Here is a 27,493-nt window from a genome sequence, read left to right on the forward strand (position 1 = left end):
CTCATCGTTGAGACACAAGCTTGAAATTTGAGCACACAATCCAGACTAATGCTTAGCTGAGGTACTGATGGAGTGCTGCACTATCAGAAAAACCATCTTTAGACGACTAATTAAAACAGACCAGGTTTACCTTTCCAAAGAAAAACAAGCATGTTATCCCTTTTCTGGCACCACCAAAATAAGATTGTTCTGTCATTATCTCAAAAGAACATAAAAACATAAGGACATTAGAAATAGGAGCAGGAGTTGGTCATCTGGCCCTTCAAGCCTGCTCCCTCATTCAGTAAGATCATGCCTGATATTGTTGTGGCCTCAGCTCCACTTACACGCCCACTCACCATAACTCTTAATTCTGTTACTGTTCAAATAATTATCTATCTTAGCTTTAAAAACTTTCAATGAGGAAGCCTCAACTACTTCACTGGGTAGGGAATTCCACAGATTCACAACCCCCTGGGTGAAGAAGTTCCTTCTAAATTCAGTCCTAAATCTGCATCCCCTAATTTTGAGGTTACGCCCTCTTGTCTTAGTCTCACCCGCCAGTGAAAACATCCTCAATACTTCTATCTTATCTATTCCCTTAATAATTTTATATGTTTCTATAAGAACTCCCTTATTCTTCTCAATTCTAATGAATATAATCCAAGTCTAGTCAGTCTCTCCTCATAAGCCAATCTCCTCAACTCTCGAATCAACTGCATCCTCCTCTGTACCCTCTCTAGTGCCAGTACATCTTTTCTGAAGTCAGGAGACCAAACTTGCACTCGATACAGCTGCAACATAACCTCCTTGCTTTTAAACTCAATCCCTTTAGCAATGTAAGACAAAATTCCATTTGCTTTCCTAATTACCTGTTGCAGCTGTAGAATAGCCTTCTGTGACTAATGTATAAGGACACTCAGGTCCCTCTACATAGCAGTATACTGCAATTTTTTAATCATTTAAAAATATCCCTTTTTACTGTTATTCCTACCAAAATGGATGACTTCACATTTATTAACATTATACTCCATCTGCCAGACCTTTGCCCACTCAAACAATCTATATCTCTTTGCAAAGTTTCACTGTCCTCTGTACCACTCATTTTGCTGCACCACTCATCTTAGTATCATCCGCAAACTTTTGACACCCTACATGTGGTCTCCAACTCCAAATCATCCATGTAGATTGTGAATAATTGCAGTCCAACACTGATCCCTGAAGTACACCACTAGTCACTGATTGCCAACTAGAAAAGGACTCATTTATCACCACTATTTGTTTCCTGTAAGTCAACCAATCCTCTATCCATGCTAATACATTACCGTAATACCATGCATCTTTATCTTGTGCAGCAGCCTTTTGCTCAGCACCTTGTCGAATGCCTTTTGGAAATCTAGATACCACATCTACTGGGTCCCCATTGTCCAATGTGCTCGTAACGTCTTCATAGAATTCCAGTAGATTAGTTAAGCATGACTTGCTTTTCATCAACTCATACTGCGTTTGCCCAATGTGACAATTTCTATCTAGATGTCTTGCTATTTCTTCCCTGATAATAGATTCAAGCATTTTCCTCACTACAGAAGTTAAGCTAACCAGTCTATAATTCCCCATCTTCTGTCTACCTCCCTTTTTAAACAGTGGTGTCACATTTGCTGTTTTCCAGTCTGCTGGAACTGCCCCAGTGTCCAGCAAAGTTTGGAAAATTATTGCAAGTGCATTTGCTCTTTTTCCCGACATCTCTTTTACTACCCTGGGATGCATTCCATCAGGGCCAGGAGACTCGTCTACCTTTAGCTCCATTAGCTTGCCCAAAACTACCTCTTTCATGATAATGATTGTTTCCAGGTCCTCACCTACCTTCGTCTTCTTGTCAATTACTGGCATTCTTTTGTGTTCTGTACTGTGAAGACAGACACAAAATACCTGTTCAATGCCTCGGCCATTTCCTCATATCCTATTACTAAATCCCTCTTCTCATCCTTTAAAGGACCAAAGTTTACCTTAGCCTCATTTTTTCATTTTATATATTTATGGAAACTTTTGTTATCTGTCTTTATATTCTGAGCTAGTTTACTCTCATAATCTTACTTTTCTTTATAGCTTTTTGTGGCTTTCTGTTGACCTTTAAAGTTTTCCCAATTTTCTAGTTTCCTGCTGGTCTTTGCCAGTTCGTATGCCTTATCTTTTAATTTGATAGCCCCCCTTCTTGTCTTAGACATATTACCCCTTTTCCTACTGTCCTTCCTTTTCCTTTCCGCTCCAGGGCAGTACATCCTTCCTGAGAATTGGGGCCCAAAACTGCACACAATACTTCAAATGAAGTCTGACCAGAGCATTATAGAACCTCAGAAGTACATCCCTGCTTTTATATTCAAGTCCTCTCAAAATAAATCCCATCATTGCATCTGCCTTCCTAACCACTGACTCAACCCTATACATTTAGTTTGAGAGAATCCTCCTCAGGGCTACCCTGACTGACCTGGTTTGACCAATCGCGATGTAGATTAACATCACCTATAATTACTGTATCATTTTTACAAGTATTAGTTATTTCTTAGCTTATTGCCCGCCCCAATGTGATATTATTATTTGGTGGCCTATAGACTATGCTTATTTGTGACATTTTCTTCTTAGAATTTCTAATTTCCACCCAAAATGGATTCAACCTTATTCTCCATAGAACCTATATCATCTCTCATCACCGCCCTGATGTCATCCTAAAAAAATCAAAGCTACACCACATTCCTCACCTTCCTGTTTGTCCTTCCAAATAGTCTAATAGCCCTGGATATTTAACTCCCAGTCGTGACCATCCTGCAACCATGTTTCTGTAATGGTTACTAAATCATACTTATTCACAATGACTTGTGTCATTAACTCATGTACCTTGTTTCGAATGCTACAAGCATTCAGGTAAAGTGCCTTTAAGCTGCTTATCACAAGAGAGACTTAACATCCAAAAATATAAGATTGGTTGTAATGCAACTTGGAACATCCTAAAAGTTCTGAAATGTAAATCTGTCTGTTGTAAGAAGCACTGCCTTAAGATTATTGGGAGAAAGTATCAAGCTTATGCACTTTTTATTATTGCCATTTCTAACAATTATCAAGAGCCCTTATGGAAATTGCAATGAAGTCAACAGTCAGAAAAGCCTGTTGGGAAAATAAGGTTAGTAGTAGGCCATTTGGACCCTCATTCAATGAGCTCATGGCTGATTTGCAATCTGATTCCAGTTTTACTCCTGATCCCATAATACCTTTTACGTAGGAAAGTTTTATACATATTATAAATAATTAACAACTGATCTGCCATAATTTACTGTTTCTGGAAGAGAGGTCTAAATTTCTGCCACCTTGCTGTATGGAGAAGAATTTCCTGATTTCATTCAGGAAGTTCTGGCCCTACTTAAACAATTTCCTACCTGTTCTGTCTGCATTTCACTCATTTGTGGGTTCTTCCCATTTGCACTGGGCATTATTTAGAACAAGATTTGTTAGACAATGCCCTCATCCTAAATTCTCCAGCTACCAAAAACCTTTGTTATTATATCTCCCGTGTCTGTGTCCCTTAATTTTTGAAAACATCAATCAAATCACACTTTAGGTTTCTAAATTTCATGGTATGCAGCTTAAGTTTTTTCAAGTTCTTTGTAGCTTAACCTTTGGCATTCCAGTATCATTTTAGGAAATTTAAGCCGCATTCCCTCAAAGGACAATGTTTCCTTCCTGAATTGTGATGCTTAGAACTGCTCACAGTATCCAAATATAGTCTAGTCAAGTCATTAGCAGAAGTGTGACTTTGAACCCATGTTTCTCACCCTGTCACCAGGTGCAACAAACTATCTTGGATTTTCGATCCAACAAAAAGAATGTTATCAGTCCTCTTAACAATGATTGGATTTCCCTGCAGTAACCACACTGGACTTCCTCTCCTTCTTGTCCTCCTCCTTGTCCATGCTTTGAATATTTTATGTTTCAAGGTGCCATGTCCTTCCAACAATCATTAATATTAGACTTACAGAAAGCATGCATGTTACATTTGTTGAATAGAATCAGTTCCTGTAGTTCCTTATTCTCTCTCACCTAGGTTCCCCTCTCTCTCTGTGGACTATTGGCCAGACAGACCTCATTCTAATGCATTATCTTTCTGTGATGTCTGACCAAAGTCTGGACAAAACTGCTGAGAAGCTGTTCCTGTTTCCTTATGTCACAGTGTCTGTGGCCCACAGTAAAGCTCAATATCTCTGAGCTGGAGAGGTCAAATATGGAGCTATCTACTGCAGATGTGTTCAATCTGGACAGTCTTCATTTCTGCAAACTCCACAACAACATTCTACCTGCTCTGTCATATCTCACAACTCATGTCTCATAACTTAGACTATCTAGTTTTAATTTATTTCAATTATTTTCATTCTCAATTCAGAACTTGCACTAAGCATTGAACAGAATTTTTGAGTACTTAGTGTTTCAAGCTCTGACTGTAAATAAAAAAAACCTCCTTCCCACACTCCCATCATATATGACAAAGGATGTTATATATTTTAGTTTTGCAGAGCATTGCAGTGTAGTTTTGTCTCCTACTTAAACAAGGATGTAAATGTAGTGGAGGAGATTGAGAAGTTTACGAGATTGATAGCTGTAATAATTGTGTTGTCCTTTGAAGATAGGTTGAACAGAGTGAGATTGTTTCCACACGAGATTGGAAGTATGATGGGTGACCTGATTGATCCTGTACGAGATTCTGAATGGTCTTAACAAGGTGGATATGGAAAGGATGTTTCCTCTAGTGGATCCAGAACAAGGGTGCACTGTTTGAAAATTAAAGTCAACTTAGATGGAGATGAGAGAATTGTCTTCTCCAAGGGTTCTGTGACTTTGGAACTGTTTTCCTCAGAAGGTGGTTGAGATGAGGTCATTAACTATTTTTAAGACAGTGGTAGCTAGATTCCTATTAGGCAAGGAAATCCAAAATTAATCGGGAAAGATAGAGATGTGAAATTCAAAACACAGATCGGCCATGATGTTATTGAATGGCAGATCAGGGTTGAGGGTCTGATTGATTTATTTCTGTTCGTATTTCATACGTTCAGAACTCTGTCAATGCTGTACCCTTTAGAACCCACTATAGCGTGGCCACTTTCCTGCATATTTTTGACATCCAGCATTCTGTTTACAAATGAATCTCGTAATACTAGGGAATATGGGGAGCTGGCTCACATGGTGGTCAACAGGGAGTATCGATACTGAAAGAGGCATTTAGTGCAGCCAACATGCATATGACGTTGAAACAGCTCTTACAACTTAGTTTCCACCTTCTTTCAAATTTGCTGGAGTGCTTCCAAATGGGTTGAATGCCCATTTGCCACTTCCTTTTGCACCCACTGGTAGCATAACCTCCTTCTACAATTATGGAGCCAGATGCTGAACTATTCTCTCATTTGATTTCTGGATGGATTTTCACTGATTCTTGATCACTATGAACTTCATTGGCACTGCATAATTTTGTCCTAATGCATATAGAACTCATTCTGTTTCTAACGTAAACTTTATTAAAATTGTCTCTGAATATGTTGAAGTGCAATGAGCAAAAAATGTTTTTTCTTCTCTGGACCTGGGTTCAAAGTAAGCCCAGACTGATGGAATGAAAATGTCATGTGTTTGGGAGTCAACTTTTTGATATAATTTAGCACCCTTAACTAATAAAGTAAATGACTACAAAATTTGATGCTGAGCTACATGAGATGTTAGGATAGTTGACTAAAGGCTTAGAGACTGAAATAGGTTGTAGGGAGTCTCTCAAATGAAAAGGAACAAATAGCGGTGGAAAGAAAAACAGAAATTGCTGGAAAAGCTCAGCAGGTCTGTGGAGAGAAATCAGATTCAATGTTTCCTGTCCGGTGACTCTTCTTCAAAACTGATGATAGCTAGGAAACCATTGGATTTTATGCAGAAGATAGGGTGGGGGGAGCGGGAAAGAGTAAACAATAGGTAGAGATGGAGCACAAAGAGACAGAGAAGCACAGTTGGAAATACAAAGGGTGGATTTAGTGTGTGAATTCCTAAACTGAACATATTACATCCAACTTAATTCCTAGCGAACACAATTTTATAGCATAATATTGTCCAAATATTGGTATCACTGCAATTTCTTTAAGTGTTCTCACAGATGACTTTTGGAATAAGGACAGCAATTATTCTTCTTGCAATCAACATATCTTCTTGGGTGGAGGGGAATGAGATGTGCCATCAACATGAATTAAAAATACAGAGCAGCCCTTGAGTTGCTTTCAAGTTCAATGAATACAAATAAAGAAACGTATGGTATTGTAAACATTTTTGAAAATGCTGCAAAGTTTAATTGTACAATTTTGTTACGTGTTATATTTCTTATTTCATCAAGAAACAGTTGCTTCATTATTGAGTTTCTTTTTGCTTTTGAGAAAGTTGAAGAGTTCATGTGTTGCCTTATTTTAATATTTAGTAAAGAGAAACAAAAGCTTTGCTGTTTGAAATAGTTTCCTTGGGGATAACTGTTGCAGTAAATTTTGATTTATAAATGTGTAACAGTGAGATGAAGAATACAAACAGCAAGTACTGGTATGCTCTCAAAATGACCAGTCTAGTCGCCAATAACCAAAGAAAAAATAGATGTTCAGTTTAGCCAGAAGGGAGTCATCCTGAAGTACATGCTCAGAGACTTCTCCACAGGCTGCATACACACTGCCACATAATGCTTCATTGTTGGACTTTGAGCTAACAGACTAATCACTGGGGAATCTCTATGACCTCTTTCCTCATGCTATTCAAGGTTTCTAACAAAAAATGTTAGAGGCATCTCAGATACAGACAGCACAGCTCATTATGCAATCTTAAAGTCTATTTTTAGGTCTTTATGTTATCAATTTTATTTCTTCATACAAGTTCTCAATTATCTGTAGAAGACCAAACAGCAAAGTATTTTCTGAAAAATATTTACAGCAATTTGATTGACTCCGATTCGTGTTTTAATAGATTTTATTGATTTCATATATCTTCTATTGTTCGTCATTGGATTTTCTCCTCACAGCTGTTCTTGCATTTTACACATTCTTTACTTTGTGATCATGCTTGTTGTTTTCATAAAATAAATGCAATGATTTTGATTAACCTATATGGTTAAATGTAGACTGGCAAAAGCAAAGAAGGTTTTCTAACAGTTCTGTAGACAACATTTAACCATCAATTATTTCTGCAGGATTAATGGATAAACATTGTGTTCTGTCCTGTGTCTATTTTGAATTACATTAGATTAGCAAAATACCAGCAAATATTAGAAATTGACTGCACTTAGTGATAATTTCGCTTAATTCTTCTTTAAAAATCGATCAAGTTGATCTTTAAAATATAAGCACTAATATAGGCATTTTTGATGCTGGAGGGAATGAGGAGAGATTATCTGAAGAGAAGAATCATAGAATTTACTGAAGACCCATTGTGGAGAAATCTGATATAAAATATAAATGTGGCAACAAATATAGGTTTGTTCTATTCCTGTCAACAATCATCATTCCCCTCACCCACCAGTCTTCATTTATTATAGCTGCCCGATTTGACTCACTGGTAGTAAACTCACCACTGTGTCAGATGGTCAATGCTATTCTAAGTCCTTTAGCATATATCCGCACATTTTATAATGTAATACTGAGGGAATGATGCACTGCAGGAGGTGCTGTATTTTGGATAAGACTTTAATCTTGAGACCACATTTGCACATTCTAATAGAATTAAAACATTATTTGAAAAGGGAACTGTTCTCCCAGTTTCCTGAACAACATTTATCCAATGCCCAAAACTGATGACCTTGTCATTTATTTAAAACCTTACTGTATATTAACATGTTGCTGTAATTTCCTGCAATGCCACAGTCACTACACTTCTGAACTACTTACTTTGGTTGAAAAATGCTTTGAGATGCCTTAAACTTTTGAAAATGGGATTGGTGGGGGTATCATTGAATTCAAGCATTTTTTCATTATGTACTCTGATGGATAACAATAGAGAAAGAGAATGAGATGGGTTTAATATATATATAAATTTTATAAAACATGTGCATCGCAATTGCTTTAAGTCTAAAGATAAAAGGGAGAGAGGAACTTGTTGAACTTAGAGCCCTTGTCAGCCTACAGTTCAATCAGTTGGCTCACAAGTCTCTGGGTTCTAATGACTTCAGTCTAGAATCCTAAAAGATGTGGGTAGTAAAGTCATATAAATATCACTGATATTTTTCCAAAATATGCCTAATGCTGGAAAGCTTCTAATAGATTTGAAAATAATTCATAAATATGTTCCCAAGATAACATAACAAAAATGCACTTGAATGTATATATGTTGAGTGAATGAGCAAGAAGATTGGTGGATGGAGTGTAGTGAAATGTGAAGTCGTTCAATTTTGTGGAAATAATATAAAATTGGACTATTACTTAAATGGACAATGAATGTAGGGTTCCAAGATATAGAGAGATTTTGTTCTATTATATGAGTTACAAAAATGTTAATATGCAGGCACAGCAAGTAATTAAGAAGGCTAATGAAATGCTATCCTTTGGTATAACAGGAGGAATTGAAATGAAGGTAAGGATTTAGTGCTACGGTCACATAGGATGTTGGTGAGACCACATGATGAATATTGTCTGTTGTTTTGGTCTCCTTACTTAAGGAAAGATGTAAATGCATTGGAGATGGTTCATACAAAGTATACTGTATTGAAAGCTTGAGATGAGTGGTTTGTCTTATGAGCAAAGGAAGGACAGACTGATTTGATTCCACTGGAATTAAATTGATTGATTGAATCAGAAGACTATTTGATTGATTTGATACAAAAGCTTGAATGGCTTTGACAAGATGAACAAGGAAAGGTTGTTTTCTCTTGTGAGTGAATCAAGAATTGGAGGGACACTGCTTAGAAATTAGGAAATTTCCTTTCAGGACTGAAGTGAGAATAATGTTATTCTCACAGATGATTGTGCAGCTTTAGAACTCTCTAGCTTCTGGAGGTAGGGCTCATTGAATACTTTTAAGGCTGAAATAGACAGATACTTATCAGGTAAGGGCATAGAATCATAGAGATGTACAGCATCAAAAATTATTAGCCAGAAATGTGAAATTCAAATGATCAAATCAGATATGATTGTACAGAAGAGCAGGCCCTGTTGAAGGGGCTGAATGGCATACTTCTGCTTCTATTTTGCACATTCAAAAAAGGACTGAACTCAGTGAAAAATGAGGGATACTGACCTTGATACTAAGTAGCATTTCACTATGTGACATCAAGAAGCCAGAGATAAATGAGTCATTGGGAATTAGGGAGAAAACTGCCTGCTGTTTGAAGTAATCACTAGCAGTAAAGAAGGTGGAATGCAGGTTCATAGCTCCTTGAAAGTGCATTGGCGGGTAGATAGGATATGAAGAAGATGTTTGATATGTTTTCCTTTATTGGTCAGAACACCAAGTATAGGAGTTGGAAAATCATATTGTGGTTGTACAAGACATTGGTTAGGCCACTTTGGAATATTGTATGCAGTTCTAGTCTCCTTCCTATAGGAACAATGTTGTGAAACTTGAAAGGGCTCAGAAAAGATGTACAGGGATGTTGGCAGGGTTGGAAGGTTTGAGTTATAGGAAAAGGCTGAATAGGCTGGAGCTAGTTTCCCTGGAGCATCGGAAGCTGAGGGTTGACCTTATAGAAATTTATAAAATCATGAGGGGCATGGATAGGGTAAATAGACAAGGTCTCTTCCCTAGTTGGGGTGTCCAGACCTAGAGGGCGCAAGTTTAGAGTGAGACGGAAAGATTTAAAAGGGATGTAAAGGAGCAACTTTTTTCATGCGTGTATGGAATGAGCTGCCAGAGGAAGTGGTAGAGGCTGGTACAATTACAACATTTAAAAGGCATCTGGATGGGTATATGATTGGATGTGTTTAGAGGAATATGGGCCAAGTGCTGCCAAATAGGACTAGATTAGTTTAGGATATCTGGCCGGCATGGACGAGTTGGACCGAAGGGTCTGTTTCCGTGCTGTACATCTCTGACTATCATGTTGAAATGGCATAGAAATTTTGAAATTTAAATTGTTAAGAGACTATTGGTTTTTAGCCGTATTCTAGAAAGAATTGCATTTATTGATGGAGTTAAGGCACAACAATTTTCCAGAACTGTATCTTCCTGACTCTCAAACCAGTGCAGCATTTCCTTCTCCAGTCGCAAAGATTGCATTCACCGGTGTTATAGATAGTGGTTCCTCAGAGTCCTCGAGAAAAGTGTAATTTGTGTCAGTATCAAGTGTCAACCATTTAACTAGCAGGCAGAGTATGTAATGTGAATTTTTGGTCAAGTTTCAATCTTATTATTCCATTCAATCAGTTAACATTTTCTGCATTAGTAGATAGTGATAACACAACTACTATATTTAGCAATAAATATGGCAATATCAGCTAAGGTTAGATAGTGCCTTGTAGCTTTTAATCTACAATTAATATTTAATTATTAGACAGTTGAAACACAACTTTGCACATGCAGTTTATTTTTAATCATTGCTCCTCTATAACTGATATAAATCAGATTCTCTAAACTTCACTGTTGTATCATATGGCTTGTTTAGCTATTAATTTGCTCAATCATGGTCTGATCTCCACAGAGAATGCCCTAATTCTCATACGATCAATATTGTCTCTGGCTATTCTCTTGTTAGGGCCACATCTCCACTCCCAAAGTCCAGTAGAAACTATATGAATGAACATAGCAAATAACTGTCAGCTATTAACTGCTAGATTGGCTAGACAATAAAATACACTATTGAGTCTTGATCTCATTTTTTAAAAGGATCATCCTGGAATGCAAGAATAGTCTAAAAATAACTACTGAGCACATGAGTAAGGAGCTGTTGCAGTGACATCAGATCACATTTAACTGCAGCCTGAGCCTTGGAATCACAGAACCCTTACAGTGAGGAAACAGGCCACTATGCCCAATAAGTTCACACCGACCCATTCTCTTATCCTATTGTGCTACATTTCCCCTGACTAACACACCTAACCTACACATCCCTGAACACTATTTAGTATGATCAAGTCATCTAACCTGCACATCTTTGGATTGTGGGATGAAACCCACACAGACACAGGGAGAATGTACAAACTCCACACAGTCGCCCAAGGCTGGAATCGAACCTGGGTCCTTGATTCTGTGAGGCAGTAGTGCTAACCACTGAGGCACCATGCCAACCCTTCTAGGGTTCCAGGAGTTATCTTCTCTCACAAACCACTGTAAATAATTGTTTAATGAAGCTTATTTATATTTACTAGTTACTAGCTTCTTGTAGCATTGCCAATTCACACAAATTAAGTGAGATCTGTGTCTTGCTAATTTTATCAAGGTTTATTAAATGAAGGTGAAAATTAGGAACTGAATAGTAAAACTGATATTTTGTCCCATATTTAATAGGTTGTATCTGATCGTGTTTTGAACACTGGAGGATGCTCATTTTCATGCAATAACATGAGACATTATTTCTGAGGATACTTAATCACAGAAAATGGACTCACCTTTACAGAAAATGTTCAGTTTTATAAGGCAATATAACAATCAAAATTTTCTTTCATAAACTAATACTGGCAGAATGTGCAAACAGTCTTTTTCTCTTTCTTTTTCTAGGCAGCACAGGAGGGGTCAGCACAACGACCCACACCCACACGCATCCCCATGTCAAAAGGTATGAAAGCAGGAAAACCAGTAGTGCCAGCTGTTGGAACAGGAGGTGTGGCAAAATATGAATCTCGTACTGAAAGCCAGTCAATGAGAATTGAACTGAAGAAGTCTCCTGTCAGCAGTCCGATCTCTCAGGCTGGGGGGAAGAGCTGAGGATAGACATCATGGGGTAGGTGAACGTGTTACCGTTACCATAGAGATCACCCAATCTGCAGCAAACTTCCATATCCCATATTCACTCAATGAATGAACTCTTCCTATGTCTTATAATATATTAACAGTATTCATTTTTTTAAACTGGTCATTAAAATTACCAACATCTTAGCACTGATAACTGTTGTATCACAAAAGTAAGATTCATCTGAGTATATGTACACTTGTGAAGACAAGTTAACTATTTAACCAAGTTAAATTGTTAGTTTAACATATTATGTAGGCATTGGCATAAAAAGCAACATTCTCCTATGTGTACTGACAGGGAAAGGTTCCAGTCACTTAGTTTTGATTCAAATGAAGCTTGTATAACAACATATCTATTAGTTTAGATAAAATAGTTTCATGTCTCTTCTTTAAAAAGAATATGAAAAAGTAGTTTAAGAATTTGCAAGCTGAATAACTGTCTGACAGGCTTGACATGAACATTGGCCATCTTTAAATTAGCTATTGTTCTTGTCAGTGGAGGATTTTATTATTTCCTGCAACACATAAAAGGCTGCTGGCACAAAGGGAGAGCTGACCACACTCACCAAATGGGAGTATCCCATTTGATATAGATCTGAGGTTGAGTTAAGAGTTCCGCTCTTGAATCAGGTTTGAACACTGCTCTTTCCTGGTTCACAGGTGGGAAGGCTACCGCCAAGTCAAAGACTTGTCCTGGTTAGATAAACTGCGCATAGCAAATTAATTCAAACAAGTAGGGTCAGTAAGGTAAGAGGACAGTTAAAATTCGTGAGATTATATATTTAAAATTGATTTTAGAAAACATTATTCCCACAAACATTTTCAGATGAGTTAGTGTTGTCAGAGATAGTAGATGAACATAAATTTAGGTTCAGCTTTGGGCACTTTCTAACCTGTAAGTTTCTAGTTAATGTAAATTCCAGACCCTCCCAAGTGCTCATCAACTTACCTGGATCCAGTCCAACTCATCTACTTAGCACCCTACCACCTAACCCAACGAAACCATTACCAACCCCTACTCACATTACATACTAACTCTTTCAAGGTAGCTATCAAAGTGTCTGCTATCAAAGTGTGTACTGGACATTTAAACCACATAATACACAGAACCAGTACTTTAAAAGGGGTCACGGTTTGTGCAAAGATCTTCTTGGCTGCTGGAATCATAGATTCCTGAACAGATTTATAACAGCAGTACCGCAGAAGATAGAACAGGCCCTTCAGCCCACCATGTCTGTGCTGACCATGATGCCATTCTAAACTAATCCCACTTATATTACATCTACCTGCTTATGGTCCAAATCCCTCCATTCCCTCTCTATTCATGTGTCTATCTAAATATTTTTAAAACATTGCTATCGTCTTTGCTTCTACCACCTTCCCTGGCAGCATGTTCCAGATGCCTACCACTCTCAATGCAAAAACATTTCCTTGCACATCTCCTTTAAATATTTCCACATTATGACCCTCATATTTGACATTTCCACCCTGAGAAAAAGATTCCAACTATTCACCCTATCTATGCTTCTCATAATTTTATATACTATCAGGTCGCACCTCAGCTTCCGATACTCTAGTGAAAATAGTCCAAATTTGTCCAACCACTCCTTGTAGCTAAAACATTCCAATCAAGGCAACCTCCAGGTAAACCTTTTTTTTGTACCCTCTCCAAAGCCTTCACATCTCTTCCATAATGAGGTGACCAGAACTGTACACAATTCTCCATTATGTGGCCTAACTAAAGTTTTATATAGGGACCTCCGAGCCAGTCATCATTAAGTGGGTAGTTTTTAATCTGATCAGAATATTTGGAACTATGTTTTTAGGAATGTATTTAGCAAAACTGGAGTGGCTGTGTGCAGGTTATGGTCACAATCTCACACTATGAAGGACCCAAATATGGCAGTTTGCTGGTTTATTTAGCATAGATTAACAGAAACAGTGCCGTCAGGTTTCCCAGTTTCAATCGGTCTCTACAGGAAACTTTATGTGTACTGACATATCTGGTAAGAACATATTTGTGCTCACCTCTAGGTTTTCTCCTTATCATTTCTGTCTGACTCCTAATGAGGTATATTTACTTTATCTGCAAACCTTGGCAGGTTGTTCCTCAAGCATGCAGCAGTTTTTAGGTCTTTAATTAGTAAGGTTTTTTTTTGAAAAGGCAGAACTTGAAAAAAAACAGGCACAGCATTGGAAAGAAAGCCCTCTAACAAAATCACTGGGACCAATATAGGTCACTGAACACAGGGGTGAGGGTGAAGGGACTTGTGTAAGTGTTGGATGACCTCAACCTGACAGAAGGTAAAATGTGGGAAATTTGCAAAATTGTGGACTGGAATTGTCAAATAATAGAGGTAGAGCTAAGGCTTTCAACTGCGGGTGAGCTGAGGCAGGGGCAGAATTGGACATTGTTAAGGAAGTGGGCAGCCTTAGCAATGGTGTGAATATGTGATTGGAACCTTACCTTGGGGTCAGAATGACACCAACAGTTGTGAGCACTTTGGTTCGGCCTCAGAAGGTTCTTATGAAGACAGATGGAGTCAGTATGTGAGTTAGCTCACTGACGGGAAGATTTGTTTTCAGGGGTTTTATCACCATACTAGTAACATTATCAGTGAGAGTCAGTGGCTAGGGATCAGAATTTTGCCAAATGTTGAAGAACAACAGCTGGCAAAGAGATGGGTAACATCGCTGTACATGTGACTTCTGAAATTTTGCATGATTTTGCTAAGGGGCAGCATGAAGATGAGACTTAGGGGTCAAGGAAAGATCTTTGTAGGTTTCAAAAGGTAATTCTGAGGGAGCAGGAAGAGAAGTCATTGCAGGTGATTCTCTGACTATGACCGGTTGTGTAAAAATAGGATCAAGTGAGAGCAGATGTAATCCGGTGGGTTGACAATCAAAGACTTTAGAGGATGATGGCGTGGCTAACCAGTCAAAAGCTGGAGGTAAGTCAAGAAGGAGATTTCATTTGTGACTTTGAGAGCAATTCAATATTGTGACAAGGTTAGAAAGCTGATTGGAGGAATTCAAACTTGGGATCCTGGGAAAAATAGGCGCAGCTTTGGGAGATGGCAACACATCCAAGGGAGATTAGAGATGGAATTGTGTAAGAACAGAGTAATTGAGGGATATTTTTGAGGAGAAATGTAGTGATGGTGATATGAAGGAGGAGACTCAGTATCTGATGAGAGAGAACTGTTTACTATATCAGCAACAATTCTTCCTTTGTTAACTTGAAAACTAAGTTGACTACCATGTCACCCACTTACCCCTATCAGCTGCCTGTGTCAAAAGGTCCTTGAAATACCTCCTTAAAAACTATATTTTCAGTCATCTATTTAACTGATATTCCTATCCTTACTAGTTCTTGATGCTGAATCACATCTGTTTCATGGTACTGTACATTAAAGGTTCTGTCTGCATGTAAGATATTTATATCTTAATAAATAGTACACAATAGATTGGTTTTGTACTGAAGTAAGCAGTAAGAAATATGCCATCAAGTTTAAAGATAATAATGACTCTAAAGAACTACTTCAGAATATATTTAAGTGGGAGTCAAATGTGAGGTGCACTGTTCCACAACAAACGATTTGTCTCAGGCTCCCACCTGATCAAACCCCAATGCTGATGACTTTTACGAGGCTTTTTAATGCTTCCATCAAGCTTTTGGGGAGGAAGTCTACCAGGGGAATAGAACTTGATATTCTTCAATTAAAATGACTTGAAAGGCCAAAGCTAATGATTAATGAAGATGGTCTTTGAATCTGTTTCTATTCAATAACATACTACTCCAAGCAAGGTTGACTTATGTCCCTTAAGAGACTATTACAGTTGAACTGGAAGACATTTATCGTTCATGCTGTATTATTTGATTTACTGGTTCTTGTGCTTTCTACTGCTTAACATAGGGAATGAGGTCCCTTGTGAAGTCTTGCAAACATGCTGGTAGTTAAGGAACAAAAGTGAATTGAGATAGGATGTTAGGGCTGGTTTAATATGAGGTAAGTAACAGAGTAAATTTACTAATTTCCAGTATAGATTCTGGTAGCTCTTTCTTTGAGTTAATTTCTTCAATATTTCTGCTTCAGATATCAGCGCCTACAGCACCTTACAGAGGACATGTTGCATTTTGAGAGCTATTTGATTTCAGGAGATGTTTGTTTCCATTTGTGCACACCAAAGTAATTAAATATTCTTCCCAATCAGAATAAATAATTACTGCAGGTGGGGATTTTTTTCACAAGTTATCTTTTTTCTCAATATTTCAAGTCTATGTTTAAAAAGCAAATCATTTCAGAAGTTTCCTAATCAGAATTCCTTAACTAAAACAATTTTTCCCTCTGACGCATTCCACAAAACATCTTTGCTACAATGGTCTCTGACCCTCCCTTTCTACATTAATAATCTAATTAGAAATCTATGACTTTTCATTCAGTTTGTTTAATCTTAGTTGATTTCATTTCCTTGTGCACATTGGCCTTGGCAGAAATGACAATATCTGCTAACATGCAAGGATACTAAGTGATACTTGGATAGAAGGTGGCATGAACAAAAGACTAGATAAAGTTTACATTGATGTATGTGATATGGTGTGATCTTCTACATCTTTAAAGAAGGCAATTGGTATTAATCTGGGTAAAGTGTTGCAGGAGCAGAATTGAGATGATCCACATTTGTACTAATGGTGCAGGATGAAAAATCTCAACAACTGCCGCTAAGTTAAACAGGTACTGTACAACAGTATGCATATTTATCACTTTATCTCTCAATTCATTCCAAACTTTGATGTTATATCCTATTGCCTTTTATAGTGAATCTACATTGGCTACCAAACCCTCTCAGTATCTTTAAATCCTTTTGTGGCCCAATCTTCTGGTCTACAGATAGTCGGGGATAGGATATACTTCAAAAGATAACCGCAGGGCCATCTTGGAAATCTTGACATACTGACTCAACAGGACCGTCCCGGAAGTTTTAAACTATTGATGGGAAATTCCTTAGCTCCTTTGAACCCAGCACAAATGTGAGTCAGAGGCATGGAAGACAGCCGACTTACTTACCTCGTTAGTTGCTCAGGAGATGTTAGTCAGATTAAAACCATGTTTAACTCTTTGTTAACTATATAATTAACACAATAACCCTCTGAATGGCCCCAACACTCTGACTCCAACATTTGTGATCCAAAACCCCTGCCCCTCCAACAACCTCGCCCAACTCCCCTCCTGATTCTTTGATTCCAGACCTCCACCACAATGTTCCATCTCATTCCCTGACCCTCTATCACCTCAACATTACAAAATATAGCCCCAACTCTTGGCTTCTCCCTGACATAATCTTTCCAATCTGCCACCTACCCAGCAATCTGCCACCCATCCTGCGATATATACAATCCACCACACAAAAAGTCTAATTAAATATTCCAAGCTGCACAACATGCTAGTGAATGAGGTTTTATCAGAATATGCTCTAAAAAGGAGATGGTGCCCATCATCCTCTGCAATGCCTGGCTGGAAATCTAAGAAGTCCTCTGAATGATTGCTCTGCATTTCTGAACAGATCAGGTTCAGAACTCCCAGGCACAAAAGTGGAATTTTGTTGTCTGGTTTAAAGAATGTTGGAATGGACTGTAATCCAACAGAGATGGCTGGTGCTTAGAAGATTTGGCTCTCAGATCTCTTCTGGTTCTACAAATGTCCCAGAACATTTTGTTCTTCTGGTCTCTTGCAATTGCACCCCATCTTCCCACCACTTTTGTTAGAACATAAGAAAAAGGAGCAGCAGTAGGACATTTGGCCTGTCGAGCTTGCTCTGCCATTCAATAAGATCATGGCTGGTCTTTTTGTGGACTCAGCTCCACTTACCCACCCGCTCACCCTACCCCTTAATTTCTTCAAAGGTATGTCCATCTTTGTCTTAAAAACATTCAACAAAGTAGCCTCAACTGCTTCACTGGGCAGGGAATTACACAGATTTATAATCCTTTCAGTGAATAAGTTCTTCCTCAACTCTGTCCTAAGTCTGCTTCCCCTTATTTTGAGGCTATGTCCCCTTGTTCTAGTTTCACCTGCCAGTGGAAACAACCTCCCTGCTTCTACCCAATCTATTGCCATGCCAACAACCATCCTGAACACATATTTTAGCAGTTCCTCTCTCCCACCTTACCTCCCATTTACCCAAGCGTCACCTTACTTTGGTATCTGTCTCAATTACAGCTCTTGTAAAGCATTTTTTTTACATTAGAAGAGCTATATAAACAAGAATAAAGCACTCAATTTGACCAAAGATAGGTGGGCTACTACTGCTCCCTCTGCCTCAATCCCAGTCATTTGTCACTCGTGCCTTTTGTCCCTCTCCTCTCCCCATCATCATCTAGCCGGCCATCCAGCTCCTGGTAAGGCTATAAAATGCTTGATTCTGGATTAGTGGTGCTGGAAGAGCATCTGAGGAGCAGTAAAATCGACGTTTTGGGCAAAAGCCCTTCATCAGGAATAAAGATAGAGAGCCTGAAGAGTGGAGAGATAAGCTAGATCAGGAATAAAGGCAGAGAGTGTAATAGTGAAACCCAGTAGGGTTGACACTAAAATGAGGTAATGGAGCCTAGCCACCTCCCCACCAAAAATTGCTGAATTTCTCCAAGCCCTTTCTGGCTTTTGCCCAAAACGTCAATTTTACTGCTCCTCAGATGCTGCCTGAAGGGCTTTTGCCCAAAACATCGATTTTACTGCTCCTCAGATGCTGCCCGAACTGCTATGCTCTTCCAGCACCACTAATCCAGAATCTGGTTTTCAGCATCTGCAGTCATTGTTTTTACCTATGAAATGCTTGATCCAGGTTTGAGAACTAGCGGAAGGTAGCAGCTTGAGAAACCCAGTTTCATGAAAGGAACATTTAGGTAATTCCCAACAAAGCCAGGTTATTATTTGGTGCTGATTATTGGCTCAAGCACAAGCTGAAGTTTAATCAAATACGGTTTACTTGGATCCTGGGTATAGAAGGCAAAATTACTCCTTGACTGAGGCTGCACAAGCTGTTTTTGTTGATGAGGTAATGGAATTGAAACAGTCTGGAATTATTTTGAAGTCAGATTCTGTTTTTGATGTTTCTTTAGCAGCTTGTTACAAAGCTGCACAGTATTTCAACTTACAGGTCAGCAAAATGTTGTACAAAAAGTAGTAAATTTATGCAGATATTCAAACTAGATTTTTCTTAATATCACAAGACACCTTCATTGTAGCTGACCGATTTACATGCTACTTTGCTCAAAGAAATAGTAATAATGGGGCTAATTGGTGCTGCTTTGATCCTTAGTCCATGCTGTGTTGGCTGATGCCATTTAGGTGGATGGAAACATTAATTGAAGTTCTCATTCCTAATAGAGTGTGTGTGTGTGTGTACGTACACTTTCTGTGTGTCTGTGTGCGTGTGGGCGCGCACCATTTGACCCTTTGAACCTGTTCCATCATTCAGTAAATTTATGACTGCTTTAATTACCCTATCTTCTTGTCTACTGTAGTCCTTCATCCCTTATACATCAGGAATCTTCCTACCTCAGCCTTAAAAATATCCGAAGACTCAACTTTCACACATTTTGAGAAAGGGAATTTCTCAGATCCACCACTCTTTGGCAAAAAATGTCTCCACGTCTCTGTTTTAAATGAGGGAACTACTTTTTAAAAAAATAGCTACTGCTATTTCTAGAGTCTTCCACAAGAAGAAATATCCTTTCTACAGCATCTAAGTTTCTATCAAGTCACCTGTTACTCCACTGATCTCCAATGGATGCACGCCTAGCCTATCAAACCTTTCCTCATAAAACAACCATGCATTCTAGGTAACAGTCTAGTATACTTTCTCTGACTTGCTTCTAATGCATATTCATCCTTCCTTAAATAAGGAGACTAATAGTGTACACAGTACTCCAAATGTGGTCTTATCAATGCCTTTTACAACTAAAGCATAACCTCCCTACTTTTATAAACAATTCCCCTCACAATAAATGATAACCTTACTTTGGCTTTCCTAATTATTTGCTGTACTTGCATACTAAACTTTTCTGGTTCATGCAGGAGGACATCCAGATCCCTCTGCATCTCAGTACTCTTCAGTCTTTCATCATTTAGGTAAAATGCATCTTTTTTATTCTTCCTGCCAAAATGGACAATTTTACATTTTACTGCCTTATAATCCATTTGTCAGATCTTTCTTCACTCTTTGAATCAATCTCTATCCCCTTGTGGTATCCTTATGTACTATTCACATCTTGCTTTCCTGTCTATCTTTGAGTCATCAACAAACTTAGCAACCATACCTCTAGATCCTTCAGCTATGACATTTATATATAGTGAATCATAGAATCATATAATTTACAATACAGAGGAGGCCATTTGATCCATTGTGCCTGTACAGCTTCTGAAATAACTATCCAGTTAATCCCGTTCTCTAGCCCTATCTCCACAGTCCTCTAACTTCTTCACTTTCAAATATACATCGAGCTCTCTTTCAAACCTTCTCATATAATCCACCTCCACCACTCTTCTAGGGAGCACATTTCAAATCCTAATAATTCTCTGAGTAAAAACATTTCTCCTCATTTCATTCCTAGCTGTCTTGCTGACAAACTCGAAGTTGTGATCCCTAGTTACTGACATATCAACAAGTGGAAACAGAATATACTTTTCTACCCTATCAAAATTGTTCATAACTTTGAATACCTCAATAAGGTCACCTCTTAATCTTCTCTGCTCCAAAGATAATGAACCAAATCTCTCAAATCTCTTGTTGAATCTAAAATCCCTCATTGTTGGTATCATTCTAGTAAATCTCCTTTGCACTATCTCCTAGGCAGTTAATGTCCTTTCTTAAATAAGTTGTCAAGAACTGAACACAAAACTCCAAATGTGGTCTGACCAATGATTTATAGAGATGTAGCATCACTTCCTTATTTTTAAATTCTATGCCTCTATTTATAAATAGAAGAATCCGTTAAGCCTTCTTAACAACAGTTTCGACTTGCCTGTCCACCTTCAGAAAATTATACCCATAAACCCTGAGGTTCCTTTGCTTCTGTGTTCTTGTCAAAGTTGGACACTTGAGCCTGCATTGTCTCTCAGTATTTCTTCCACCAAACTGCATTACCCTACATTTTTATGCATAGAGATTCATCTGTCAGGTGTCTTCCCATTTGGCCAACCTGTCAATATCTCTCTGAAGTCATTCGAAGTCATCAGGTGTCCACAATCACCCAATGAAGGAGCAGCGCTCCGAAAGCTAGTACTTCCAAATAAACCTGTTGGACTATAACCTAGTGTTGTGTGATTTTTAACTTTGTCCACCACAGTCCAACATCAGCACCTCCAAATCAAAGTCATCTTTGCAATTCACTATTCTCCCTAGCTTAATATCATCTCAAAATTTCATACCTATTAGACAGCTTCAAGGAATCCTGGGTTTCCTAGACCTGCTGTCTCCTCTCCTTTGGCAAATGGTCACCCATTCACCTGCAATCTCAGTATTCCTCCTCTGCTGCTTCTCAGAAGGTGGAGCAAAACCATTGTGCCAACCTGAAAATAATTTATTTACACCTACTTTTTATACTTATCATAAGTCACCCAATTACTTCATGCCAATATGGTATCCTTTATACCATGAGTTTTTTATTTTCTCAATAATCTTTGATGTGACAGCTTACCAAATGCCTTCTGAAATCTAAGTATAATACATTCACCAGCTCCCCTTTATCCACAACATATTTCTTTCTTTAAAGATTCCCCAAAAATATAAATCTTGCCTGATTATCTTGGATTTTTCTGCATGCTCTGTTATAATGTCTTCAGTAATGGCTTCCAACAGATGTTTAGCTAGCCTGTAGTTTCCTCCTTTCTGTCTCCATTTGTGAAGGTGATATTTCTCCTGCAATCTTCCTCCTCAGACAACTGTTGTTCTCCCAGCTCTTCAATATCCAGAACATCACAGTTGTGCAGGGCACAGCATGCAAGGATAACGTGCACACTCCGTTTGGAGTACGTTGCAACTTTATCCACTCACCTCACTACTCCCCCACTCCCCAGCTCCACCCAAGAAAAGCAGCATTACATAAAAGATCATGCTTTCAATTCTAAAAGTTAAGAAAGGAGAGAAAATCACCTCTGTCCTATATGATACCAATAACACCTTTGATTTTTTTTTTGGATTGTGACCCAGGGATGACTCTGCTAAGGTCATGTATGCTTACTTCTCCTCACAGAGACAACATTGATCAATTTGTAATGGTGAATAACATGGTCAAGGTTGCTTATGGCCAGGGCTTGTATTTCACATGGAAAAACCCAGCAGGTCTGGCAACATCTGTGGAGAGAAAGCAGAGTCAACATTTCACCTGAAACATTAGCACTGCTTTCTCTCCATAAATGATGCCAGAACTCCAGTGTTTTTGCAGCAATTTCTGTTTATGTTTCAGATTTCCAACATCCGCCCTTCTTGATTTTATTTGTATTTTACACAGTTGGTCACTACATTCAGTTCATATGCAGAAATCTGTGTTTACACATATCTTAAACATTACACTGTTTAAGTAGCTGATTTAATGCAGTTGACCCTTGAAGGTCTTCACATTACTTCCAACTATCCTCAGACATTAAAAAAACTTTCCACCTACTTTGGGTGCAAGGGCAGCCATTTCATTTCCAATGCAATGCAGATGAAAATGGAGGCAATGCAGGATGTTCTTCAAAGTTTGGGTTGCTAGCTTGACCCATTAATCTAAGTGACGCTCCCAAACCTTCATGCTCCTTTCTTCTTTAAACTGCCTGATAACATTATTGGTTCTGTGGTTCCTACATTCCCACCCAACGCTTTCATTTAAGTCTTTACCATATTACCCACTGTGCTACAGCCTTAATTATGCCAACCAGCTTAGTTCTGCCAACCATCATGCAGTAGCATTGCCCTGTCAAAGCTAAGGTGGTAGTGATCGTCAATGACCCCTGCTCTCCTGCAGTAACCAGTGGCCTCCACTGCAGTATCATCTCCAATCCCTATATTATGAGTTTGCTCCCTCCCATTCATAATCGTCCCCTCTACACTGCTGCTTTCAACCCCACAATTTGCTTCTTATATTCTGATAACTGCTATTGATTTCTGTGAATATACCCCCAAGGACTGACCACAGCCCAGGTCCCGTGATCAACTTGAAACCAGGCCCTGAAGTCTGACCAGACCCTTGATTGATCTCTATTCAGCTTCACAGTTGACTTACTGCTAATACCCAGACTGGTGGTCCAAACCTTGGACTGTAATGATATGGATCACTTGATCCTGAATGCCCCAAGCTCCTGGACTAACCTGGCCAACATCCTTGATTGGCTGAGCTGGGACTCCCTGTCTGAAGACTCCTTCCCAAAGACTTTGAGACATGGCCATTTGGTTGTCACACATTAAATGAGTTTGGCATGTAAGCTGATGGCACATGCTGTTGGTAAGACATTGACATAGTCCAGTATTGTACAAAACATATCCATCCCTTTGACTAATCATTGTTGACACCATGACAAGCTGCCTGGCTTTATGTCTGCACCCAAAAAGCAGAGCATACAGGGATGTTCCATGAAATTGCAAGTTATGAATAAGACAGCAATATTCAAAAAGAAAAGGCAAGGCAGAAACGCTGAGAGAATCCAAGAAAGCACAAAATGAGTCAGTGATAAAAGAGCAAGTTAAAAGCTCTCCGAAGCATGCTGTTATGATACACAAGCTGGGTGCCTGTACCTGCACAATACTGTCTTTGTAGCAGCGTTGCAATGAAAGGTGTCAGTGCAGTCCAAAGTGCAGCATTGAAATGGAAAGTCAGAGATGTACTATGAGGATGTAGTGAGGTGGTGTGTGTCCAATGCTAATTTTGGATGAAGGATGCTGGTAGTTGCTACCCATGGAACATAACCCATGACAGAGTCAGAGTCACAGTCACAGAGATGTACAGCCTGGAAACAGACTCTTTGGTCCAACTCGTCCAAGCTGACCAGATATCCTAAATTAATCTACTCCCATTTGCCAGGACTTGGTCCATATCCCTCTAAACCCTTCCTATTCATATACCCATCCAGATGCCTTATAAATGTTGTAATTGCACCAGCCTCCACCACTTCCTCTGGCAGCTCACTCCATACATGCACGAGACTTTGCATGTAAAAGTTGCCCCTTAGGTCCCTTTTAAATCTTTTCCCTTTCACCCTAAACCTTTGCCCTCCAGTTTTGGACACCCCTCCCCTCCCACCTAGAGAAAAGACCTTACCTATTTACCCTATCCATGCCCGTCATGATTTTATAAACCTCTGTAAGGTCATTCTCCAGCCTCCTATGCTCCAGGGAAAATAGCCCCAGCCCATTCAGTCTCTTCCTGTAGCTCAAACTCTCTAACCTTGGAAACATGCTTGTAAATCTTTTCTGAAACCTTACAAGTGTCACAACACCCTTCCTAAAGGAGGAAGATTGGAATTGCACACAATATTCCAAAAGTGGCCTAACCAATATCCTGTACAGCCGCAACATGACCTCCCAATTACAATAAGCAATGCTCTGACCCTGGGTGGCATGTTGCCTTAGTGGTTAGCACTGCTGCCTCATATCGCCAGGGACTCAGATCCAATTCCAGCCTTGAGCTGTGTGGAGTTTGAACATTTTCCCCGTGCCTGCGTGGGTTTCCTCTGGGTGCTCCGGTTTCCTTCCACAATCTAAAGATGTGCAGGTTAAGTGAATTAGCCATGCAAAATTGCCTATAATGTTCAGGGATGTGTGGGTTAGGCGCATTAGTTAGGGGTAAGTGTAGGGGAATGGGTCTGGGTGGGTTACTCTTCAAAACATCGGTGTGGACTTGTTGGGCCAAATGGGCAAAAGTGAGGACTGCAGATGCTGGAAACCAGAGTTTCGATCAGAGTGTTGCTGGAAAAGCACAGCAGTTCAGGCAGCATCCTGCTCCTTAGATGCTGCCTGACCTGCTGCCAAATGGCCTATTTACAATCTGTAGGGATTCTATGATTCTACGATAAAGGCAAGCATACTAAACACCTCTTCACTATCCTATCTACCTGTGACTCCACTTTTAACGAACTATGAACCTGCACTCCAAGGTCTCTTTGTTAAGCAACAGTCCCCAGGACCTTACCCTTAAGTGTGTTAAGTCCTGCCCTGATTTGCCTTTCCAAAATGCAGCACTTCACATTTGTTGGGGAATACTGACCAAATTGGAGACCTGGATGAACAAGTACCTGCCGTGACTCTCGGGTCAGAAATTTTCACAGTCTGGTTTCTCACCAATATCTGATGAAATAAAAAATTGCATAGAAATGAGGCAAGATTGGGTAATAATGAGACGTTAATGCATGCAGATAAGCCTCTCCCCACTTACCAGCAAGATTCCCACAGAAAATCAAACTCTTTATTTTTCAGTATGAGAATCTAATTTCTCTGATCTCATTTAATTTCCCAACTGATTACCATTGTCATTCAGGGCTGGGAAGATTCCACCCCAGAAAACAGCTGTTAGTCTATTTTGCAATTGGACCTGGTACTATTCATTTGGCCAGCTTATGTGACAAATGTGCCATCTAGTGGATTTTGAAAACAAAGCACGCTCAGTGATAACAGATTGGGTAAGTGTCTTGTTGGCGTGTGAAGGACATTGAAAATGCAATTCCATATTGAGTTAACAAGGTGAATAAAAATGCCCCATGCTACACATCTCTACACAGGAAACACAATTGTTTTCTAGCCAATCTAATGGTCCCATTGCAACAAAAAATGTTACTGCACCAACTTTGACTGTTCTATGACCTGTGGACTAGGGTCTGACCAACTGTTAACTATTTATCCATATGGGACCTGTGGTTTGTTGTTGAACCTGATTCTAGCCCCATTAGTTTAAATGGCGCCACTATTGCACGATTTTTGTATAATGCGAGATCACGTGAGAACAGAACTATCACTTTGTATCAAAACTGCCTGTAGAAATGCTTTTCTTCAAATTAGTGTTATTTCCATTCTCATTTTCAACAAATTATATAAAGTTGCTCAGAAAAAAAGATCTGTGTTGGCTAACCTTTTCATTCTGCACTCAAAAAGGGAGCAACAATTTTACTGCATGAGAAAAGGGTACTGTTTGGTTAGCAAGTCGACTCTGGTCAGTGTATTATTCATGGAGAATGCACCCAGGAACAATTGCCGCCAACCACCAACCACATTTTGTTTAAGGTGCAATGCCTAGACAATTTTTTTTCTTGCTTTTAGAGGATAGATCACTGTGTTTGAAATATGTAGCTTTTGGCATGCATACATGAGTTACATTTCAACCTCAATTTAATCTTGATTTCACTGATCAAGTGGATATAATTTACTCAGCAAGTCAAGTTCAAGAAAAGTGTACAGAACAGCTACAACTTTTTAATTTGATCTTATTTGACCTCACAAAAGCCTTTGACTCTGTCAACAGGGTTGAATTATGGAATGTGCTCCTTAAATTTGGCTGCCTGTTCTTCATTGTCCTTCATTCTCTCTCAACTATTGCACGATGGCATGTAAGCCATGAATCTCAGTAATCGATCCTCTTCAGGCCCAAATGTATGCAAATTAAGATCAAGCCATGGTGTGTCATCGCAGAAACAGTCTTCTCCATCTTCCTTGTCACAATACCCTATCCATTTCCTTGAAGCTTCCCTCTGGTGGGGAGATAATCGATAGGAAAAGCAGGAAACTGTTGAACCTCCGTCACATCCAATTCAGAATCATGACTATCCTAAACTCTGATATTGTGCTACAATCTGTAAACTATACTTGTGCATATGTAAACTCAGAGGTCAACTCCAGATTTTCAATGATACATTCACCGAGGCACATGAGACAATGGGCTTAAAATTAAATATCCATAAGACCAAGATCATCTACCAAACTGCTTCAGCAGCAAAGCATTGCCCTCAACAATCAAGATCCAAGGTGGGCCACCAGACAATGTGGATCAATTCCCACATCCTGGAATGTCCACCTATTGAGTGCAGACTTTATTGTGCCAACATTGTCTTTGATCTTCTGAAGATCAGAGTGTTTAATGATAAAGACCTCAAATCAGATATGAAATCATTGTCTAGAGAGTAACAGTGTTAACAGTGGTTTTGAATGCACCAAAGACATGGATAATAATAGAAGACACCTCAAATCCCCTGAGAAATATCACTAACAACATCGCTGCAAAATGCTGGAAATGCACTGTTAGAGTAGATGTGTCAATATCAGTGTCCACGCTCAGGCCAACATTCCTAGAATTGAGGCACAGGTCACTATAAATCCGTTTGTTTGGGTGGGTCATGCTGTCCACTTGCCTAACTCAACCTCCAAATAATGTTTTCTACTTCAGATTTCATCATGACAGTTGGTTACTAGGAGTAATTTCTTCATGGATGTCCTCAAAGCTTCCTGGAAAAAAAATAATATTCTCACTGACACATGGGATTATTTAACCCAAAGACTGCCTAACTTGCAGAAGAAGTATCTGTGAAAGAGCCCACAATTTCAAGTATCTCCACCAGGCACAGGG

General features: G+C 39.0%; 1 protein-coding gene across 2 annotated transcripts in view; it reads left to right on the forward strand.

Moving 5' to 3' along the window:
• Positions 1–27,493, forward strand: part of LOC140483152 (filamin-A-interacting protein 1-like) — a 228,905-nt gene that overhangs the window by 192,425 nt on the left and 8,987 nt on the right. For both annotated transcript variants that reach the window (XM_072581168.1, XM_072581167.1), the window contains exon 6: positions 11,674–11,896. In XM_072581168.1, coding sequence (XP_072437269.1) covers positions 11,674–11,880 — 207 coding nt within the window. In that variant the 3' untranslated portion in view covers positions 11,881–11,896. The remainder of the gene's footprint in view (positions 1–11,673; positions 11,897–27,493) is intronic.

The sequence above is a fragment of the Chiloscyllium punctatum genome, chromosome 11 (genome assembly GCF_047496795.1).
Source record: "Chiloscyllium punctatum isolate Juve2018m chromosome 11, sChiPun1.3, whole genome shotgun sequence".
NCBI classification, from domain to species: domain Eukaryota; kingdom Metazoa; phylum Chordata; class Chondrichthyes; order Orectolobiformes; family Hemiscylliidae; genus Chiloscyllium; species Chiloscyllium punctatum.